This window comes from Centruroides vittatus, unplaced genomic scaffold, assembly GCF_030686945.1.
Source record: "Centruroides vittatus isolate TY-2023 unplaced genomic scaffold, ASM3068694v2 scaffold_386, whole genome shotgun sequence".
Classification (NCBI taxonomy): Eukaryota; Metazoa; Arthropoda; class Arachnida; order Scorpiones; family Buthidae; genus Centruroides; species Centruroides vittatus.
The window spans coordinates 4315214-4334849 of NW_027122706.1; the positions used below are offsets into that span (position 1 = coordinate 4315214).

General features: G+C 31.7%; 1 protein-coding gene across 1 annotated transcript in view; it reads left to right on the top strand.

Moving 5' to 3' along the window:
• LOC136988791 (uncharacterized) overlaps positions 1-19636 on the top strand; it is a 104244-nt gene that overhangs the window by 39353 nt on the left and 45255 nt on the right. The window contains exons 15-18 of the mRNA XM_067286753.1: positions 7804-7881; positions 10438-10540; positions 16754-16806; positions 18928-19024. Coding sequence (XP_067142854.1) covers positions 7804-7881; positions 10438-10540; positions 16754-16806; positions 18928-19024 — 331 coding nt within the window. The remainder of the gene's footprint in view (positions 1-7803; positions 7882-10437; positions 10541-16753; positions 16807-18927; positions 19025-19636) is intronic.

The window sequence follows — 19636 nt, forward strand, 5'->3', positions numbered from 1 at the left end:
AGAGAGAGAGAGAGAGCTTACAAATATTCGCGTGTAGGATAAATACCTCAAGATATGTAGTCGGATGTCGATGTAATAATCGATGATATCCTTGTAGACCGTTGTAGGCGTTCGGGCTAAGAATAGATGATCTTGTAGTAGATTGTCGGTAATGACTCTGTCCACTAACAGGTAATAGTTGTTCAGATAGGAAGTGTAACGATGACAGTTCGACTTGAATATAGATGATGAGGGAGGATCGGCGGCGACAGGTAACTATCCTTTTGAGCGCACAAACACACGGTCAGTAACAACTTCTTTGTCTTACTCATCGTACTCCCTTTTTATATGGGGAGGGAGTTTGCAGGCCCTTCTTTGATTTCGTCAGAAGAGATGATCTTCTTGGACCAATAAAATTATTGGTGACGTAGTCGTGTCACCGAAATTTGACTCATCTTAACAAGGAACTCAACTCGTGGGAATCGAGTTTAAACTGTTCTTATCAACAGAATTTATCAGTTGATTTCGCTCTTTTTAGTTTCAATATTTAACCAATTTTTGTCAGTTTCTGAGTCAAAGCATTATCCGTCGTAAGTCCAAACGACATTAAAATCTCAAAATGATCCGAATTAAAAATGTCAAGAACCCGAATATCCGATAGTCTATCTAATAAATACACATTTACTGTTGTTAAATCTATAACCGGCAAACCAACCGGCGAAAGATTTCCTCACATTTATTTCCTTATCCCGTCACAGCAATCTGTCAATCTTTATTATCACTCATCTAAAGACAACTTCTACATTTTACAGTTCTCTCCTGAGATATGTCCCAGTCTGTGTTCACAAACTTCAGTCAAAGAGTAAACATTTTCCCGCATTTGACAATATATATATTGTCAAATGCGGGAAAATGTTTACTCTTTGACTGAAGTTTGTATATATATGTTCAACTATATATATATGAACTATATATATAACTGTATATATATGAAGTTTGAATATATATATATATAAGGATGTATGTATATGATTTATTAAAACATTAAAAAACAGACTCGAATCTAAACTAGAATCTGCTCATGCAAGAGAACTAGCAAGATTCCAAAGAGGATTTAACTCAGTTCGGAAGGATCAGAGAACGCCAAAAAGAATATGAATTACCATTTTTTTTTAACCTTATAAATTTTGTGAAGCCTTTTGAATCTGTTTTCCCATCTGCAGTAGAGAAAGCCTTATAACTAACGGTATAGAAAGAACATAAATTGATATAATCGGGAATTTTTTAACAAAGCAACAGCAAGCAACCATTTGTTTGGATAAAGGAAAGGCAGGGATCAAGCTTGGAAAAGAGATAAGACAAGGAGAAAAGATATTATCAAAACTGTTCACTGCTGCATTGGAGGAAATTTTCAGAAGTCTGGACTAGAGCTAGAAAAGAATTAAAATTAATGGGAAATTTTTGAGTTACCTCTGCTTTGCAGATGATATTGTCACCATTAGTAACAATTTCAATAAATTAGAAGAAATGTTGGAAGAAATAGCTGGGGAAAGCATTAAAATGGAATTGAAAGTAAATGTGAAAACGTCAAAAGTTACGTTTAATGGATTTACTCTGAAAAATATTATATTAAACATAACTGAAATAAAAGTACAGTACAAAATTATGTCTAGCTGGGTCAAGAAATAACTATGGATAACAATATCATGAATGAAGTAAACAGAAGAATTAGGATTGAACTGAGTACATTTGGCAACAATAGCATAATTCTAAAAATCAACCTACCACTGTGCCTGAAAAGAAAACTATTCAACCAATGTTTATCTACCAGCGCTCACCTGTGGAGCAGAACACTGTTGAAATGTTGAACACTAACAACTAAACAATACAGAAACTACAGACTATACAAAGGCGTACGGAAAGAGGTATGCTGGGCATAACTAGAAAAGACAAAGAAACCAATTACCTGGATCAAAGACCAAACAAAGGTATATGATATCGTAAAGAGGATCAAAAGTTCAAAACGACAAACGGCTAGACACATTGCTAGAAGACAGGACAATAGATGGACTACAAATATCCTACACTAGTATCCACGAAGAATCCAAGTACGATGGAGCAATATAGCAAGGAAAGTTGCTGGCGTAAATTGGAAAACTAAAGCATCGAACAAGGAAAATGGAAAAGATTAGAAGTGAAGATCTTTACGATAATCCGTCTCGAGTTGGTTCCTACGACTCGAGAATGTTCTTACGTTGGTTCGTAGAAAAGTACACCTCCACTCTCAATACAGCGAATATTTACAGTTTATTTACAAACAAAATATTTCAGAATATACAAGTTAAACAACATTACACACACGGTATAACAAAGTATGGTGTCTCACGTAACAGCTTGTCCCTCGGGGACAATTATACTCTGGGAAAACTTCGGTCGGTTTGTGGAGTTGGCTCAACTATACGGCCTGTTTCAGTCTCCGCACTTATCCGTCCCTGAGTTCGTCGTCAGAGAATACTCTCTCTACGCTCAGCGGGCTGTCCAAGTGCCTGAGACCAGCGCCGGATTAAGCCTCTAGCGGGCCCTAGACAAAATTTAAATTGGGGCCCCATTTAAATAAGTTGCTTCTAAACAAATCTTATATAATGTGACATTAGCGTAGCTAGCATCGGTGACACCCGGTGCGGATATCGTGGTGTCACCCCAAGTCACACTGTAGTGTCATCCTTTTTAACTCTTTTATAAAACACTATTGAATTGTAATATCTTCGCACTTGACTTGAACGCTATATCGAATATGCGATGTCGCGACGTATAGGTGTAGATTTAGAAAATAAATCATAACCATGCATACATCGGTACTGCCACGAGACGCGGACCTACGAATATATCTAGATGGTGCGAGATCCCGCGGCGTTACTCCTGACCCACGGGAGGCTGTTGACCTTTTTTTATATATATATATATAGGGAATGGCTAGTCGAGAGGAGCTTAGTAAGAAAAGAATTGTTAAGTACAGCATTTTCTGTCCTATCGAATTTCTTAAATTTAACCCATTTTCAAACAGAGAAATCTTCTGCACTGAAGCCGGGTCCCTCCGACTTACGGGCCCTAGACATTTGCCTACTTTGCCTATTCGATAATCCGGCCCTGCCTAAGACTACCGTATTATCAGTCTCTTGCCCTTCTCCCCATTTCACTCACCACTCATACTATTTAAAGAGTTCTTCGACGACAACTTACGACCTATCAGGGTTCTTCCTTTCCGATCAAATTTACGCCAGCAAGGAAAACATCTTTCAAAAACGTCCGCTCCTCTCCCGACGAAACAGCTTACCGTAACGTTACCGTAACTTGTTTACATTTTTTTTTAGTCGACAAACATGTGGTAAACACATTGACGCCTACACACAAGTCCCATAAACAGAGACGCTACACCCTTTGTCTTCCCGACCATTTACAGACAGAACGCCAGGTGGGACCAATTACAAAGGTCGTGTTGCTTTTACACCTGCTCTGCCAAAAGCGGTCCTTTACAGGAGACCATCATCAAGCATTTGATTTTTAATGGTTAAATATAATAATGATGATGATGCTAATGATATGTATATGAAAACGACACTAAAAATTTTAGATATTAATTTATTTAAAATATAAATTAAGTTTTACTATAATAAATTTTTTATATATTATTGAATACACTTTTATTCATTATTTAATCAAACGATACATCCGGATTCGTATCTGACTATACAATGGCTCGATAAGAATCCATATTGTAATCTGTACAAGAGATTACAATCTAGTTCAATTTGTGATAAAATATGTATAGTCGATATTCTAATAGTCGTATAATTTGACGTTTTTACCCCTCAAAGCTTATTGTACTGAATAAAGTTCTATTTCTAATAAAGTAACATTTATCTAGTTGTAATTATGAAAAATTTAAACATTCAGTTTTAAATTAAGTAGTTAATAACTATGTTTATAATCAATCTGATAAATGTTAGTTAATAATAAAACAGTGCATCCGGATTCTTATCGGACTATAAAATGGACCGATAAGTATCCGGATATATTGTTTCATTAAATAATTAATAAAAACGTGTTCGATGATGTATAAAAAATTATTATAAAAAATTTAATTTATTTATGAAATAAATTAATATCTAAAACTTTCCTTGCTATTTTCCAATACAGTAGCGAACCGAAAATCGGAATCAATTGGGGACTGGGGTTGTTCAGATTAGTAATTTGTTCGGATTACCGAATATGTACGAAAAAATACATTAACCTGTCCGATGTTCAATTTTTCTCCGTTGCGTGTCACTTCGTGTTGAATTTTTCTCCGTTGCGTGTCGCTTCGTGTTGAATTTTCGTCGATTTTAAGCCTAACGAAAATTTTTATAATAATAATCGAGGCTATCGTATCGTTAAAAATTATTTCTGCATTTTGTACAAACAAAATAAATATGTTGAAGAATATAAAAACATGAAAATTATACTTTAGAAGTAAATTTAGTATCAAAAACGTTCGATTCAGCACGACACAGTCCGACTGAAAATCGTGCCGATTACCGGCGATTCCGATTACTAGGGTTTCGATTTACGAGTCTCTACTGTACATATATGCAAATACGTTTGCAATTATTGTCTGGTGGTGCAGGTAAATGTCTGTTTTATTTAATAACTCCTACTCTATCGGAAGGCGATAAAGATGTCAGCCTCCAGGAACCCAGGTTCAATATCAGGTTTACCCAAAACTATTAGAACGTTCTGAGGAATTTATCATAGGCACTCAGTCTCGGTTATGTTGACCCGTGACTATCCTTTCCCTCCCATTATTGGCTTGGCCGATCTCAATGGGTATGGAAAAATCGTTTCTCGTAATGTCCACAAAGGGGAAAAAACAAAAATTTAAAAGAGCCTAGTGCGTTACGAGTTTGTTTCTCGACAGTAGTCCCGTTAACAACATGTTCTACGTTGTCAAAATTCAATTTCTCTGTGCTTCTGTGATTTAGGAAAGATATGGTCAGATGGTAAGAGAGCAGCCATAGCAATCCAAATATTCCAGAGTCAAACGAATTTCAGATAGCACTGCAATTCGAAACAATATGGTCATAGTGGGGTAATCTCTTTTCCTAGAGATGAACAACTTTTTTAAAGTGTTTGTGCCAAAATTGTTAAATATATGATGCAAAATTTTCTCACGTACCAACTAAAATTTTTGGCAGCACATTATTATTATTTCATGTGTTTTAAGTATTAAGAGAACGTTTCCAAAGAATCAAAATCATAACTTAGACGAGTAATACACATTAATACACGTAAATACACATTAGTAATCCGATAAATTATTTATATATGAAAAGTATTAACTATTTAGTTTTTAAACTGAACCTTGGGTTGCGTGCCGGAAAAAACCGTTGGCGTGCCAAGGGTTGCCCACTTCTGTCCTAGCCCATTAGCACGTGAATACGTTATAGCTTATAAAAATTGTCAGTCTTTATTGTTAATCAAAGAAAAAGCAGTTTAAACACAGGTCATGTTATCATTTTCGGTAATAACGGACAGAGTAATGTAGAAATTTTTCTATTGTTAACATCACAGATCGAAGGCCAGTCACATCGTATTAAGATTTGTATTAAACCGGAAAGTAGCGGTAAAGATGAGTGAGTAAACAAGATACTTCATTGAACAAAATTTATAATTTTAGATATAAAAAATTCATTTCACGTGTAACTGCAAATCTGATGTTGGGGTAAATGAAAGCATATAGTTCCCTGTTTACTTTATATTCACAGGTAAGTTTATTTTTAAAAAAATAATAATAAATATTAGTACTGTAAAATTAAAGCCCTTCAAAACTTTGACTTAATAATTGCTTTTATCGCAAATTAATACTCATACTATTCTGTTAAAAACTCGCATTATTATAACAACAACCAATAAAAATATTAAATGCAATAATTAAACCTATAATGTGCTAATGAGTTATATAACTTTTTAACGAGACAATTTTTCAAAATAATAAAAATAAAATGTTCAACAATAGGAAAATATAAAACTATCTATCAATTGATACATGACTTTCCACGTATAGAAAACATAGCGATGATCAACAATCTTTTGTTATTTTTTAAACCTAAATCATATTCATTGTGTTCAAGAACTCAAGTTAAACGGATTTTTTCATACACAGCAATGAAATTTTTGTAATTCAGGTACAAAAAAGCTAATACATTCATTACATCTTTACTTAATCGGTTGAAATTTGTATTTCTCGAATCTCGCGGGAATGAGAAAAAAATCGATATATAGAGGTTCTTACATAGTAAACAGTAATAGGTTTGATTGGAGGTACGGTATTTTATTAATACAATAGCATGCACAGACCAGTACACGCCCATATTAGGTATACATATAGCATTTTTGACATAACAGAAATAGTTTATCAATTGTTTCCGATGCTTGACTTTCTTCGACCAAAAATGCGCGAGCCAAACTCGTAGTCAATCAGAGAAAAACAGCGTTAAATGCATCTATGTAAGCTATTATATTGAAAAAGATGTTTCTATACTGCAATTTATAATATCAAAATGTAGTTATTGAGCTTCGAATTTGTAATTGACACTTCAGTCCCTAATTTAAGATACCGAGATATGGGAAAAAATTATTTGAGATAAACAGGGAAAATATATTGTATTTAAACTGAAATTGTAGGAGGAAAAGTAAATTTCCAGATTAATATGTTTGAGATGGATAGGTTTGAATGTGTTTTAATCACATATTCCAGTAATTGTATATTTATTAATTTGAAATAAAAACAAATATTATATTATTATATCTAATACTATTAATATGAAGAAAGAAGACATAAATAAATAAAATGAGAAGAAAATTTAACGGAGGAATAAAAATTTATTTAGAATTAATTTATATATATAAGTGAAAATGTTTGTTTGTTTCTTCGCTGACACTCCTAGGCCGTTCGACCAAGTACTAGGAAACTCGGCAGTTGCGTTCAGATTTCCAACGTAGAAAATGTCCTTACATTCAGTGCCGTAACTAGGATTTTGGAAGTTTATGGCAACGAATAAAAATGGTGCCTTTTCAATTTTTGTTATTAAATAAAAAATAAAAATGGTGGTTTATTTTTGAAATATATGTTCGTAGAAATTACAGATCATAACTACTACATAAATATAAATATAGACTTTTTTGTGTTATTAATTTCGAATGCATATTATTCCGAAACCTTCTCGTTGGCACCTTTATTAAATCGGCGCCTATGGCGAGGGCCACGTTGGCCATACCCTAGTTACGGCTCTGCGGAGATCCCACGCCAAAATATCCATTGGATTTCTATAAATGAATTAATTTCTATTTACATTCGATTTGCTGATCAATAAGAAATTAAATTAAAAGTTTATTCATTTTAACCACTCCTTTCAGGGAACAGACGTATGTGACAAAGTGATTTTTAACTAGAATATCTTTCTTTACTTTAGCAGATGGCTCTCTCAGCTCGTTTAATGAAATTTAAATTAAGATTTGTATTTAAAGATGAATAAATAAATATATATGAATATTCACCTGTATTCTTACACATTTTATTTATATTACTAGCTTTTCTAACATAAACAGAAATAAAAATACTTCACTTATTAATATATAAAAAGAAAGAAAACTGTATTTATTTGTATAATACATGTGTAATACTCGAGGCTTAGTAACTGTTATCTTTCATAGATGGCAGTGCTAGCATCATCTCGTGTATAAATAGTGACCCTTAAGCAGCTGTGTTTCAAGTTGACTGTTGTCTACTTACGCGATGGAGCTAAATCAGTTCATTCCTTCCACATGGATTACACTTATTGCAAGTGTATTGCTGTTATGCGTCATGTAAGTATATGTCATTATCTACAACAATGTCTATTATTATATAAGTCTTTTTATCAAATCAATTAATATTTAATAATAATTCTTATTTAATTTATTCACTGTGAGTTATATAATAATTAAGAAAAGTTATATCTGTATTTTCACCAAAACTGACTAATTTAAATATTGTTATTAATAGGTCATATAATGAATAATCTTGCCAATATATAAGTGATCAGATAAACAATTAGCCTATCAATAGCAATAAGATAGTACTAATAAAAATTATATGTAAATACAGTTTAAATATTATAGTCGTAGTGAGTTATCATGTGACCAAATAATTATTTAACTAAAAAAAATAGCATTAAAAAATTACATCCTATTAAATGACGTTAGCTTTGTGAAAATATTGAATTACGTCATTGAATAAACAATGATAAATTATATAAGAAGAGTAAAAGTATATATATAATATTTGAAGGCCGTTTAGTAACTTTGTTACTTTTATATATCTATCAATTAATTATGTAAAATAAAATTAAAAATAATTATGATAAAAATTATCATTTATACTCACTTGTAAGTTATAAAAATAAAACTTAATTTATGTAATTATAATTGATTTTAGTTATTGTTAATCGTTATAAAATAGTTACTCTTATTATAACTAACTAATATTGAATAAAAACAGATTTCAAATTATTGATGGACTGAACTTTGAGTTTTGTATTTTATCTTATTTATGAAGTAATACTTAAAATAGAACCTTGAGATTTATTTATCTATTTTTATTACAGGTTAATTGAATAAAATGTATAAGGAAACAACAAATCACATTTTTGACTAAATATTATATAATATACAATACGTATTTTTTTAAAGTAAAGAATTTGTTGTTCTTGAACATCATTGCATTATATTTCATAATCAAACTACACTTTTAGAATTTTGCTGGATGAAAAAATTTTTTTAAAAAATAAAAAGACTTAGTCGCTTCCAAAAAAAAGTTTTTGGTGGATCACCATTTATTTCCTTAAAATGTTCGAGAATAAAAACTTCGGGACGACCCGACCTTTCTTTTTAGACTTCACCGCCGCCCATGAAACAATTCTTTAAAACATAGGAAAAACTCCAATTAAAATTATAAAAAATTTCACAAAAATTGGAATTGGTGATCTTACGACGTCTTGAGTTGCATCCATGACTTCCGTTCGGGAGTTTCGGACCTTATATCCACTTGGAAATTTGCGCTGTAAAATGTAGATTGTCTTGTCTTCCCTGTGGCGGCGAATTATTATTATACTTTTCAATTTTAGAATTTCGCTGGATAAAAAATTTTTTTTTTCATCCAGCGAATAAAATATCCTACTTCGGGAGTCATGGATTATTCCATGACTCCCGAAGTAGGATATTTTATTATTTTATTAGCGGAAGTCATGGATGCAACTCAAGACGTCGTAAGATCACCAATTCCAATTTTTGTGAAATTTTTTATAATTTTAATTGGAGTTTTTCCTATGTTTTAAAGAATTGTTTCCTGGGCAGCCGTGAAGCCTAAAAAGAAAGGTCGGGTCGTCCCGAAGTTTTTATTCTCGAACATTTTAAGGAAATAAATGGTGATCCACCAAAAATTTTTTTGGAAGCGACTAAGTCTTTATTTAAAAAAAAAAAAAAATCAAACTGCAGTCGATTCAAAGATTGCCGGAAAAGTTAAGCAACTCGTTGCTGGATTAAAAAATCCAGCAACGAGTTGCTTAACTTTCCCAGTAACCTTTAAACCTGCGTGTGTGGCGTCATCTTTTATATTTTATTATTAAAAACTTTTTATGCTTTTAATTATTATAAAATGGTAAAACGCTTAATTTCAAAAGTAGGGATGCGTTTTATTTTTAAAAAAATTGTAAATGCTAATAATGAGTAAAATCGTCATTAAGTACCGTCATTAACCCTACTGTAGATACATACTATTATCTGCATTATCTCCCCATCCCCTCGACATTTAACTACCAAAATTTAATAGCATCAATCAATTTGCTTCAAACAGGTTGAACAAAATCATGCGCTCCCCACACACAAACATCGATACATACGGAAAATACCCCCGAATTTATTTGAATTTCTTCACGTTTCAAGGTGTCCTGAGCCTAAAAATGTAAAAATATGGGGGGTCATTTTTTTGCTGGGTTTCCGTACTCTCCCTCTGTTTATAAGTTATAACAGCCGAGAAAGTAAAGATTCAATTTGAAAAATGTTTATGAATTAGCATAAAAATTCAAATGATAAAAATACTTTTTTTCTATTATGTTACAGATAATATCAAATTGCGCTTTTTAGTTGTTTAAAAAACAAACTTAAGATTCACGAAAAGTTAAGGAAAAATTTTCTTAGGAAATATTATATGTATTTAATATAAATTTTATTTAAACAATAAGTAATAATTAAAGAATATTTAAATTGAATGAATTATTCAAATGTAATTCGGTTTAATAAATTACTTTATTTTATTTTATCTTTAAGAACCTTGATATAATTTTTCGAAATTGTAAGCTTATTCTTTATATTAAACATTCTTAGTTACCTGAGAAGAAGACTTCAGTTTTGGAAACGACAAGGAATTCAATGTGCAATTAATGGAATTTACAGTTTTGTATTGGAAACGTCTAAGATATTTAAGAAGGTATTCGATATTACAAATATATCTATAAAATATATTATTCCTGTATTTGTATCAAATTTATATTCAATGGCGTAAAGAAACAAATGCATGGTTTTCCTAACATCAGTTAATAAATATTTAAAATGAATCTCTTCAAAACTAAAACAATGATTGATGTTTTCATAGGAAAGTTTGGGAAAGATGAGCATAGTTACGATTCTCTCTTATAGCTTTATATTTTGTAAACATATAAACAAAAAGCTTGCATGTACAGTACAGCTAGTGTAAGTGTATCTATATTGCACCATGAATAATTTTTTTTATGAAATAAAACAAATAAAATTTTCTGCAGTTTTGTATTACATACATATTCCCAGTAGGCTACTTGGGGAAGTCGAGCAGCGAGTTTCTTGTTTTAAATGAATGCTTTATTCTAAATATTTTTGGAAAATTGAAAGGAAATTTCTGAGGAGCGGTCACAATTATGGAAACCCATGGTTTTCAAGATATTTCAAATGTTTGTAAAGCTTTATCCACTAATCCAAGCGAATTCCTTCATGCAGAATAGGTTGTCTTCTTACAAAAACCATCTTAAAATTCTAGAATTTGATTTTTCACTGAAGTGTTCGTTGAAGTGCCTATACTGTTTTCTAACTTCTACAATCGTCATTTCTCTTTCTTTCTCTTCACTCGCTGCATTTTGCAGCATTACTTTGTTCCAACTTTCTATGTTAGTTTTCTATTTGTGTTTGCGAATCGCTTTGCAAAGCTTTAAAATACATAATTTTAGTATAGCACAAACCATAATTAAAACATTTCAGTTCATTGCATGAAGGTAAAATATAAAGTTTTAAGTTGTTTCTATTGGAGCAAATTCCACACTGTGTATCTGTCCGAACTTTCCACCTGCATCTTTCCCCAAATATCACTGGCACGAAACATCTATCGGTCGTAGGGATTGCAATTGCTGGATCCCTCATTCAGCAATCCAGCTGGATCCAGCGCATTTTTCGGCCTGCTGGATCCAGTACCAGGTGCTGGATCCAGCGCTGCGGATCCGCAAATACTCAATTAACTTTCTAAATAATGGCGTAAAAGTCTTCGTTGTCGGCGTTGCCGCTTTGCTACGTGCGCTATCGCTCGGCGGCGAGAGTGACGTTGCCGTTCAGTGTGGCACGGGCTACACCCAGTGGTGATATTCGAAATAGTTAACAAAGGGTTCGCTGGCAGAAAATTTTTCCCTGACAGTCACCGACAAACGAAATGGAAGTTTTGGCTAGAAATAAATACAATATCTTTTCGAGAGAACGTAACAAGCCCTGATAATAGGCAGATGTCATCATCTGTCTATTATCATGGCTCGTTATGCCCTGATAATACGTAATAGTCATCATCTCTCGAAATACAATATCCTTTTTATTTCGCTGTCCATAGCCCGACACGTGTTCCACGGCCATCTCGTATTATCTCGCGCGCATGAGATTGTGGGATCTCTCTTATGACTGGATCTAGTTTCAAGAACTCTCTTGAATCGATCGCGATTAAACCTCGTTTCGATCGACATTGAAACGGCCGAGAGAGATCGCACCAAGGCATAGTCCCCGACCTTGCTCACAATCTAGATTGAAATGCTCGGTGCGAACGGGGTATAAGGCTCTAGTTTAGTAGTGTTACAGAGTAAAATACGTATATTTTAATATATTTTTTAAAAGAAACAAAACCACTGAGAAATGTTCCGTGTGTTTAACAAGGTTCGGAAAACTGAACATTTTAACAACGGGTTCGGCCGAACCTGTGCGAACCCGCTGAATATCACCACTGGCTACACTCTCTCTATACTGCACCGTCCGCTTTTTTACCTCTGCTGATCTAATTGCCAGTTGACTTTCCGCTCTCGCTAAATAAAGTGACTTCGAGCTAAATAAAATAAGTAACTCCTCTCCTAGTCCTGGTGCATAATTCTAATTTACGGTCAGTTGTGACGTCAATGAATCACGTGACGGAACGATTTGTGATTATTTGATGAATCCGAAACCAACTAACGTAGAGGCAGAAAGGGCCTTCTCCGCAGCGGGATATATATACAGTTCATTGAGAAGTAGGTTGGGAGACAACAACATCAATACCATTTGTTTTTTGAAATTTTACTTTCAGATAGTTTTAAAAAATAACAAAAGTGATTGATTTTATTTTATTTAATCCTTTAAAATACTTTATTCAAGACAAGACGAATGTTTTATAACTTCCACACTAATTCTATTAAGTAAGAGTTTTTAACTTTCATTCTATAAGTAGTTAGTGGGCTGGGCTAGGCAATTTTATTGTGAAAATTAGTGAGAAACTGAGACTACGTAGTTAGTTAAATAGTTAATTAAATTAATCAGTATCAGTATCTTAGATATATGTTGATATGAATGTATGTGATTCATGATTGTGATAATAATAACTAACTACTAGACTACTACTAATTACTTACGCACTACTTTACTAACACTAATAATTAAGTTATTATAAATAACTGCAGATTGATATGTAGAGCCTATATAAGAAAACTGGTAACACTGTAGCCACTTAGCCACTGATTATCCGTCCTTACATTATTATAATTTATTAATATAAATTATTTAGTAGTATTACCTTTGCTATTATTTAACTTTAGTTAGATTATAATTATAATGTAACCTTTAACATTTAAAGTTAATTATCTTTATCTCAAGTGTTAAACCGAACCAAAGTTATATTTACTACCTAAATATGTAAGAAGTTTTACTGATTTATAGTGACCAGTCTAAATAATAAAAGTTTCTTAAGTATTTAAAAAAAAACATGTTTTATTTCTTTAAAAAACCCATAAATTGTTAGATAGATAGATAGATGCACCAAAAACTTTATTGCACCAAAAACACATCCGCGCTGGATCCAGCTGGAATGATGTTGGTCCAGCAAAAATCCAGCTGGATTGAAAACACTGCTGGATTGCAATCCCTAATCGGTAGCTATTTTTGAGCGCCGTAGAATAAGAATCAGCTCAGATGATTTCAATAAGGTGGGCTTCAAGCAAAAAGCATACCCATGAACACAGGTTTCGTGATTTTCAAAACCATCGGCAGAGAATTACAATGGGTCTGTGTTCACTATCCTTAATTTTGAAAAATGACAACATTAAAATAAGAAAACTGTCTACTTGTTTCTATCAGAGATATATTAATGCAATTAATCCCATTGATGCTTTCATGTGTTCAGAATAACGTTGGATTGAAATAATCAGCGGAAGGAGTGGGAATAATATTGGATCGGATCTATTTAGATAATGCAAGCGATCTGAGGCTCGAGAATATAATCTTCTACAGTAAAGCTTATACCCGTAAAATCGAAACAAAATCACATTTACTGCAACATAATACTCATATAGAACCATTTTTCCATCAAGAAAATTACAAACACGTGAATCAGATCACAGTTCTGTTTGGATCCTTGGAATTTCTGTTGTGTCTTGTTTTGAATATGACATTTTGTTACCGTTTGATAATTGAAAAAAAATCATTCGGATCCATCCGAATTATTACCACTCTTCACCGGTTCTAACATATGCATTAAACTCAGATGGTTGTACGAGTAGATCTCAGCCAATCTCAGTTTTCTCTCGATGTTGCTGTAAAACGTGTCTACTTTTTACACAGAACTGTGATCTGATTCACCAATTGTTTGCAATTTTCTTGATGGAAAGATGGTTCTTTATGAGTATTATGTTGCAGTAAATATGATTTTGTTTCGATTTTGTGGGTTACTCTAGCATTACGCATAGCATATAATAGCATTACGCATAGCATTAGCATATAAGCATTACTCTAGAAGATTAGGTTCTTGAGCCTCAGATCTCCTGCATTATCTAAATAGATACGTTCCAATATTATTCCTACTCCTTCCGCTGATTATTTCAATCTAAAGAGCTCCGTAATATTTTTCATTTAGGGAGCATGTCGCCTTCAAATTGTATTATATAAGCGAAGTTTCCTTTTGTAAAAGAGTGGAGACACGTTTGCTTTTCGTGACGAAAACAAATTTCCGAAATTAAAGCACATCAAAACAGAATTAGCTCGTTGTTCACTACTATCTTTGTCTCTCTCTCTGTCTCTATCTCTTCCTTAGTTTCTGCTACTTTTTGACGATGAAAGTCGTGTTCACCAATTTACTTACTCTTTTGAAGAATTGTTCAACACCCAAAAGGTTATGAATAACTCTTTTCATATCTTTGAATAATGAGCATACAGAATTGTGAATTTTTTAACAATGTATTTTTTGCTTGATTGAAAAACCCTTGTCTTTTCTGTCTGTTCTTACCGTTTCTTTACTAACTTTTCAGTTGTCCTGGAAAAAAGTGCCTCTTCTCGTTGTCATTGAAGAAACAGTATTTAGCAAAATTGCTTGTCTTAGAATTTCGTGTGCCTTTCGACCGTATTTGAAGATTTTTATGCTTTTTACCTGTCGTTCTCACTGAAGCCTTCCTCTTGAATTCAGCTATTCATGTTGCGCTCGTTTTCTTGTTCTCGCATTCTGTCTCACTATCTCTCGATCTCTGCTACATTTTCATGTCAATTTCTTCCTGTACTGCTAGAAATAACTTCTGTCTTTTTTTCTATAGCTTCTAAAATGATGGCTCATCCTGCGCTGTGCATAAATTAATTATTTTTCGATGAAGCACTTCGATTTAAGTCGTCTGTTCAAGAATTTTACGAAATGTTTGCGACGCTGTCAGAGACTATTGATGTCATGTCCATATTAGAGTTTTCAAATGCTTCTTGTATAGTACAAATGCACAATGACCTGCTGAAATCTCCAGCAATGATTTAATGGAATATCGTTCCAAATTTTTTGCGATGTCCTCTTGGGAGAAAATTATAGAGTACCGGTAAACATTACCAGATACTGGTGACGTGTGTACTGTTTTAAGAGTCGTAGCAATGCATTGGTAACAGGGTACAGTACGTGCGCGATGCGTAAGGGAGCGCTTGACTCTCTTCACCTCGCAAACATTTATGCGTCGTGGACTGAAAAATCTAATGCATTGCCAAGAACGCCATAAATATTACTACGGCTCTGACTGTATGGAATCTTCGACACAGTCTAGAACATAATTGTCAAAATGACTACAGGAGACGTGTTTCATACATAAGATAAGGCACAAAAATTATTGGAATACATAAATGTTAGTTTTAAATGTCTCTATATTCACCACCAAAGACTTATCGCTGCGTATTGAGGTTAGTATTTACAACCCAAACGTTATGACAGACACGGAAGTAAAATTATCAGTTAGAAACAATAAAATTAGATTTTTCACTGTTAGGCCGCGACTCCACTAGCCGTAAAAGGGCCGTAAAACCCCTCACCGTAAAAGCTTTTAATCACGTGACCATGATATTTTACGACCTGCTCAGGCGTAAAATATCATGGTCACGTGATTAAAAGCTTTTACGGTGAGGGGTTTTACGGCCCTTATACGGCTAGTGGAGTCGCGGCCTTACAGAAGATCGCAAGCTTTAAAATTTGTTTCAAAAACTGATGCTAAAAATGTTATTATGGTATTTTCTATTTCTTTATTTGATTTTTAAATATTCTAAGCAATGTAATCATTCATTTTATGTGATTTCAATAGTTCAATAAACCGTATATTTTCTGAATGTAATAAAAAACATCTTCTGTGGAAAAAGCAGATATAAAATAGACTAAACAATAGTTACTAAAGTTCGATCGCAGTCAGACATTGTCATCAGTTCATTGTCAAATGGTTTTTGAGCCATCGCGCAACAGTAACGTAAAAACATCCAACGTTAAACTTTCATTCTTCATATAGCATCAAATATTTGACATTTTTGAGATTTTGGATTTCTCCGATAATGTAATGTTGCCTGCTTTCTATGGACCGTTTACTTTTCCGGTAAGAAGTCTGCTTCATTCAAACATCTATCAGTGAGCGAACTAATGAATGAGGTCATAAAATGTTTAAAAAGTAATTTAAAATTTATTATTTCTCATTCAATTCATTAAAAATTATTACAATCGAATAGTAACCTGAACTTATATTTATATTTGAAAATATATGTAGTAAAGTTGTTAAAATATAAATTTTATAAGTCTTAAATAATTTATAATTATTTTTAAAACATAATAATTTAATGTTAAATGTTATGTTTGTGTTAAAATAAAAATGTGAAACTATTTATATCTCCACAGCCAATACATTTAATAGAACTGGAATATTATAACAAATATGGCCGAATACATGGGTGAGTTAAACAAAAAATAATAATTATAAAGTTAAGTTTCTACTTATATGAATGTATTTTTCATAAAAGAATTCCATGCTTTCAAGTATAAATTGTTATTTTCGTATTATTCTTCCTAATTTTATAATGCTGAAAAAAATTTCTAAAGCTTCTATAATGTTTTCTTTGCTCTCTTTGCAATATAAATTTATAATTCGGGAAACCACGCGCACAAATTGAAATAAAACCCATGAAAAGAAATTACAGTAGAGCGTCGAAAATTGGCATCAATTGGGGACTGGGGTTGTTCCAATTAGTCATTTGTTCCAGTTTCCGACTTTGTACGAAAAAATACATTAACCTGTCCGATGTTCAAATTTTTCTCCGTTGCGTATCGCTTCCTGTTGAATTTTTCTCCGTTACGTGTCGCTTCGTGTTGAATTTTCGTCGATTTTAAGCCTAACGAAAATTTTTATAATAATAATCGAGGCTATCGTATCGTTAAAAATTATTTCTTTATTTTGTACAAACAAAATAAATATATTGAAGAATATAAAAAACATGAAAATTATACTTTAGAAGTAAATTTAGTATCAAAAACGTTCGATTCAGCACGACACAGTCCGACTGAAAATCGTTCTAATTTCCGGCCATTTCAATTACCGACGTTCCAATTAACGACGCTCTACTGTAGTAAAAAATAAACTGCCATACTTTTATAATTTTAGTTTAGTCTCGACATTTATTTATCTTACAATTAATTTACATTTTCAATATAGGCCTATTTCCTTGTTATAATGTTTTTTTTAAACCTTGTAAAATCTTATATATTTGACCTTTTTTATAAAATTCTAATTTCTAAACATTATAAAACATCCATAAATATACATCTTACAATTTTGAACAATAATACCCGAATAATTAAGAAATTTTCATAGATAGTTTTGATTTTCTATATATTACGTAAAATTTTTCCACGAATGATAATGTCTGGAAAAACAAATGTAAAAATCGACTGAAGAGGGACTAAATTCCCGAAATTAAATTTCGATTTTAAATGAAAGATATTACAAGAAGTCTGAATTATCCATTTAGTCGACAATAAAAGTGGTATCGACTAATCCAAAAAGATATCAACGAATTATAGTAGATACGGAGCAAATAACAATAACATTTTAAAAAATGGTTTAATTTGAAAATTATTAAAATAAACATCAAAGCACATTTAAGAATAAAATTTCTGTGTATAGTGTTACAATGATAAATTAGCATTTATTAGAGTTTTTTACTGGTACATACAGTCAAACCTCGGTTTACGAACTTAATTCGTTCCTAAAAGTTGTTCGGAAACCGATTCGTTCTCAAACCGTAACAAATTTTTTCATAAGAAACAATGTAAAATGAATTAATCCATTCTCGACACCCAAAACAAAACTTGTTTTTTTACAATGTTAGCTGTATTTCATGCCTAATACACTCTTTAAAGGCAATCCATATTATATTATATCTAATATTACTTCGTCTATATCTATATATAATAAAATCTTCCATAATTTAGGTGTTCTTGAAACCGTGTTTTCTTATATGTTGAGCATCAAACACAAGACCGTGTTATTTATTAAACACTTGGCACTTTTCCACTTCTATTAGTTGAACAATGTCAGCTAATCGTTGCAGTTGCTGACATTGTCAACTAATAGAAGTGGAAAAGTGCCAAGTGTTTAATAAATAACACGGTCTTGTGTTTGATGCTCAAAATCTTCCATATTAAATTCGTACTTCACAATTCGTAATACATTTTGAAGTAAATGTTATAACGCCGTTATTAATGTTATTTTTGAATCGTTTCTGCAATTCTGGTCGTAATTATAAATTACGAATTTATATTTAATCTTAGAATTTATTCAAAAACTGCTTCTGAATTTATTAAATAAAACTTATTCCCTTAAATTCATTTTTGGAATAATATTGTGATGTTGAACATAAATAATGACTATATTGTTAATTTGATAAATCCGAAAGACTTCGAATATATGAATAAGAATATTAAAATAAAATAAAAAATTATTCACTATAATAACTTCAATGATATAATATTTCTGAAAATGTCTAAAATTCATATTTTTTAAAAATATTTTGTAGGAGATTTATAGGAATTAAGCCGAATATTTGCATTGGAGAACCTCATATTCTGAAAAAAATTTTTGTTAAAGATTTTAATACGTTTCATAATAGAGTGGTAAGTTGCAATAGATTTTTATATGTAAACTTATATTGTTCATGGTTATTAAATTTAAATTACACATTAAATTCATTAATTAGGCCTATAAATATTATGTTTATCAATGATTAATACACAATATTTAATAATTTATAATTAAATAATTTAAATTAGGAATTAAATAACAGTTCTTTATAATCGATAAAATTTTGATTAATTTATATGAATATGAGAATTAGAACTGCGAATTAGAAAAATGAGGTAAATGGCAATGAAAAATATCTGGTATTTAATTTTCTTTAATTTATAATTAACAAAAAGTCATGTGTTACGCTTCTTTCATTTGAATTTTTTTCATTCTCTAGCGTCAAAAACGTATCGGGAAAATCTACAATAATACACATTTTTATTCTTGAAACAAATATACATATTAAATATATAATAAATGATGTAAAAGTTGTCGTTTTTATATTTAATTAAATTTACCAGTGTTAAAAGTGATACCATGTAAACATTTTATCTTATTCGCAATGTTTAATAAGAAATAACTTTGTCAGTCCGTTCTCGTAGTGCACATTCCTTAGATAATCGAGGTTATACTACTGCATACATTATTTTAATTCGTATATA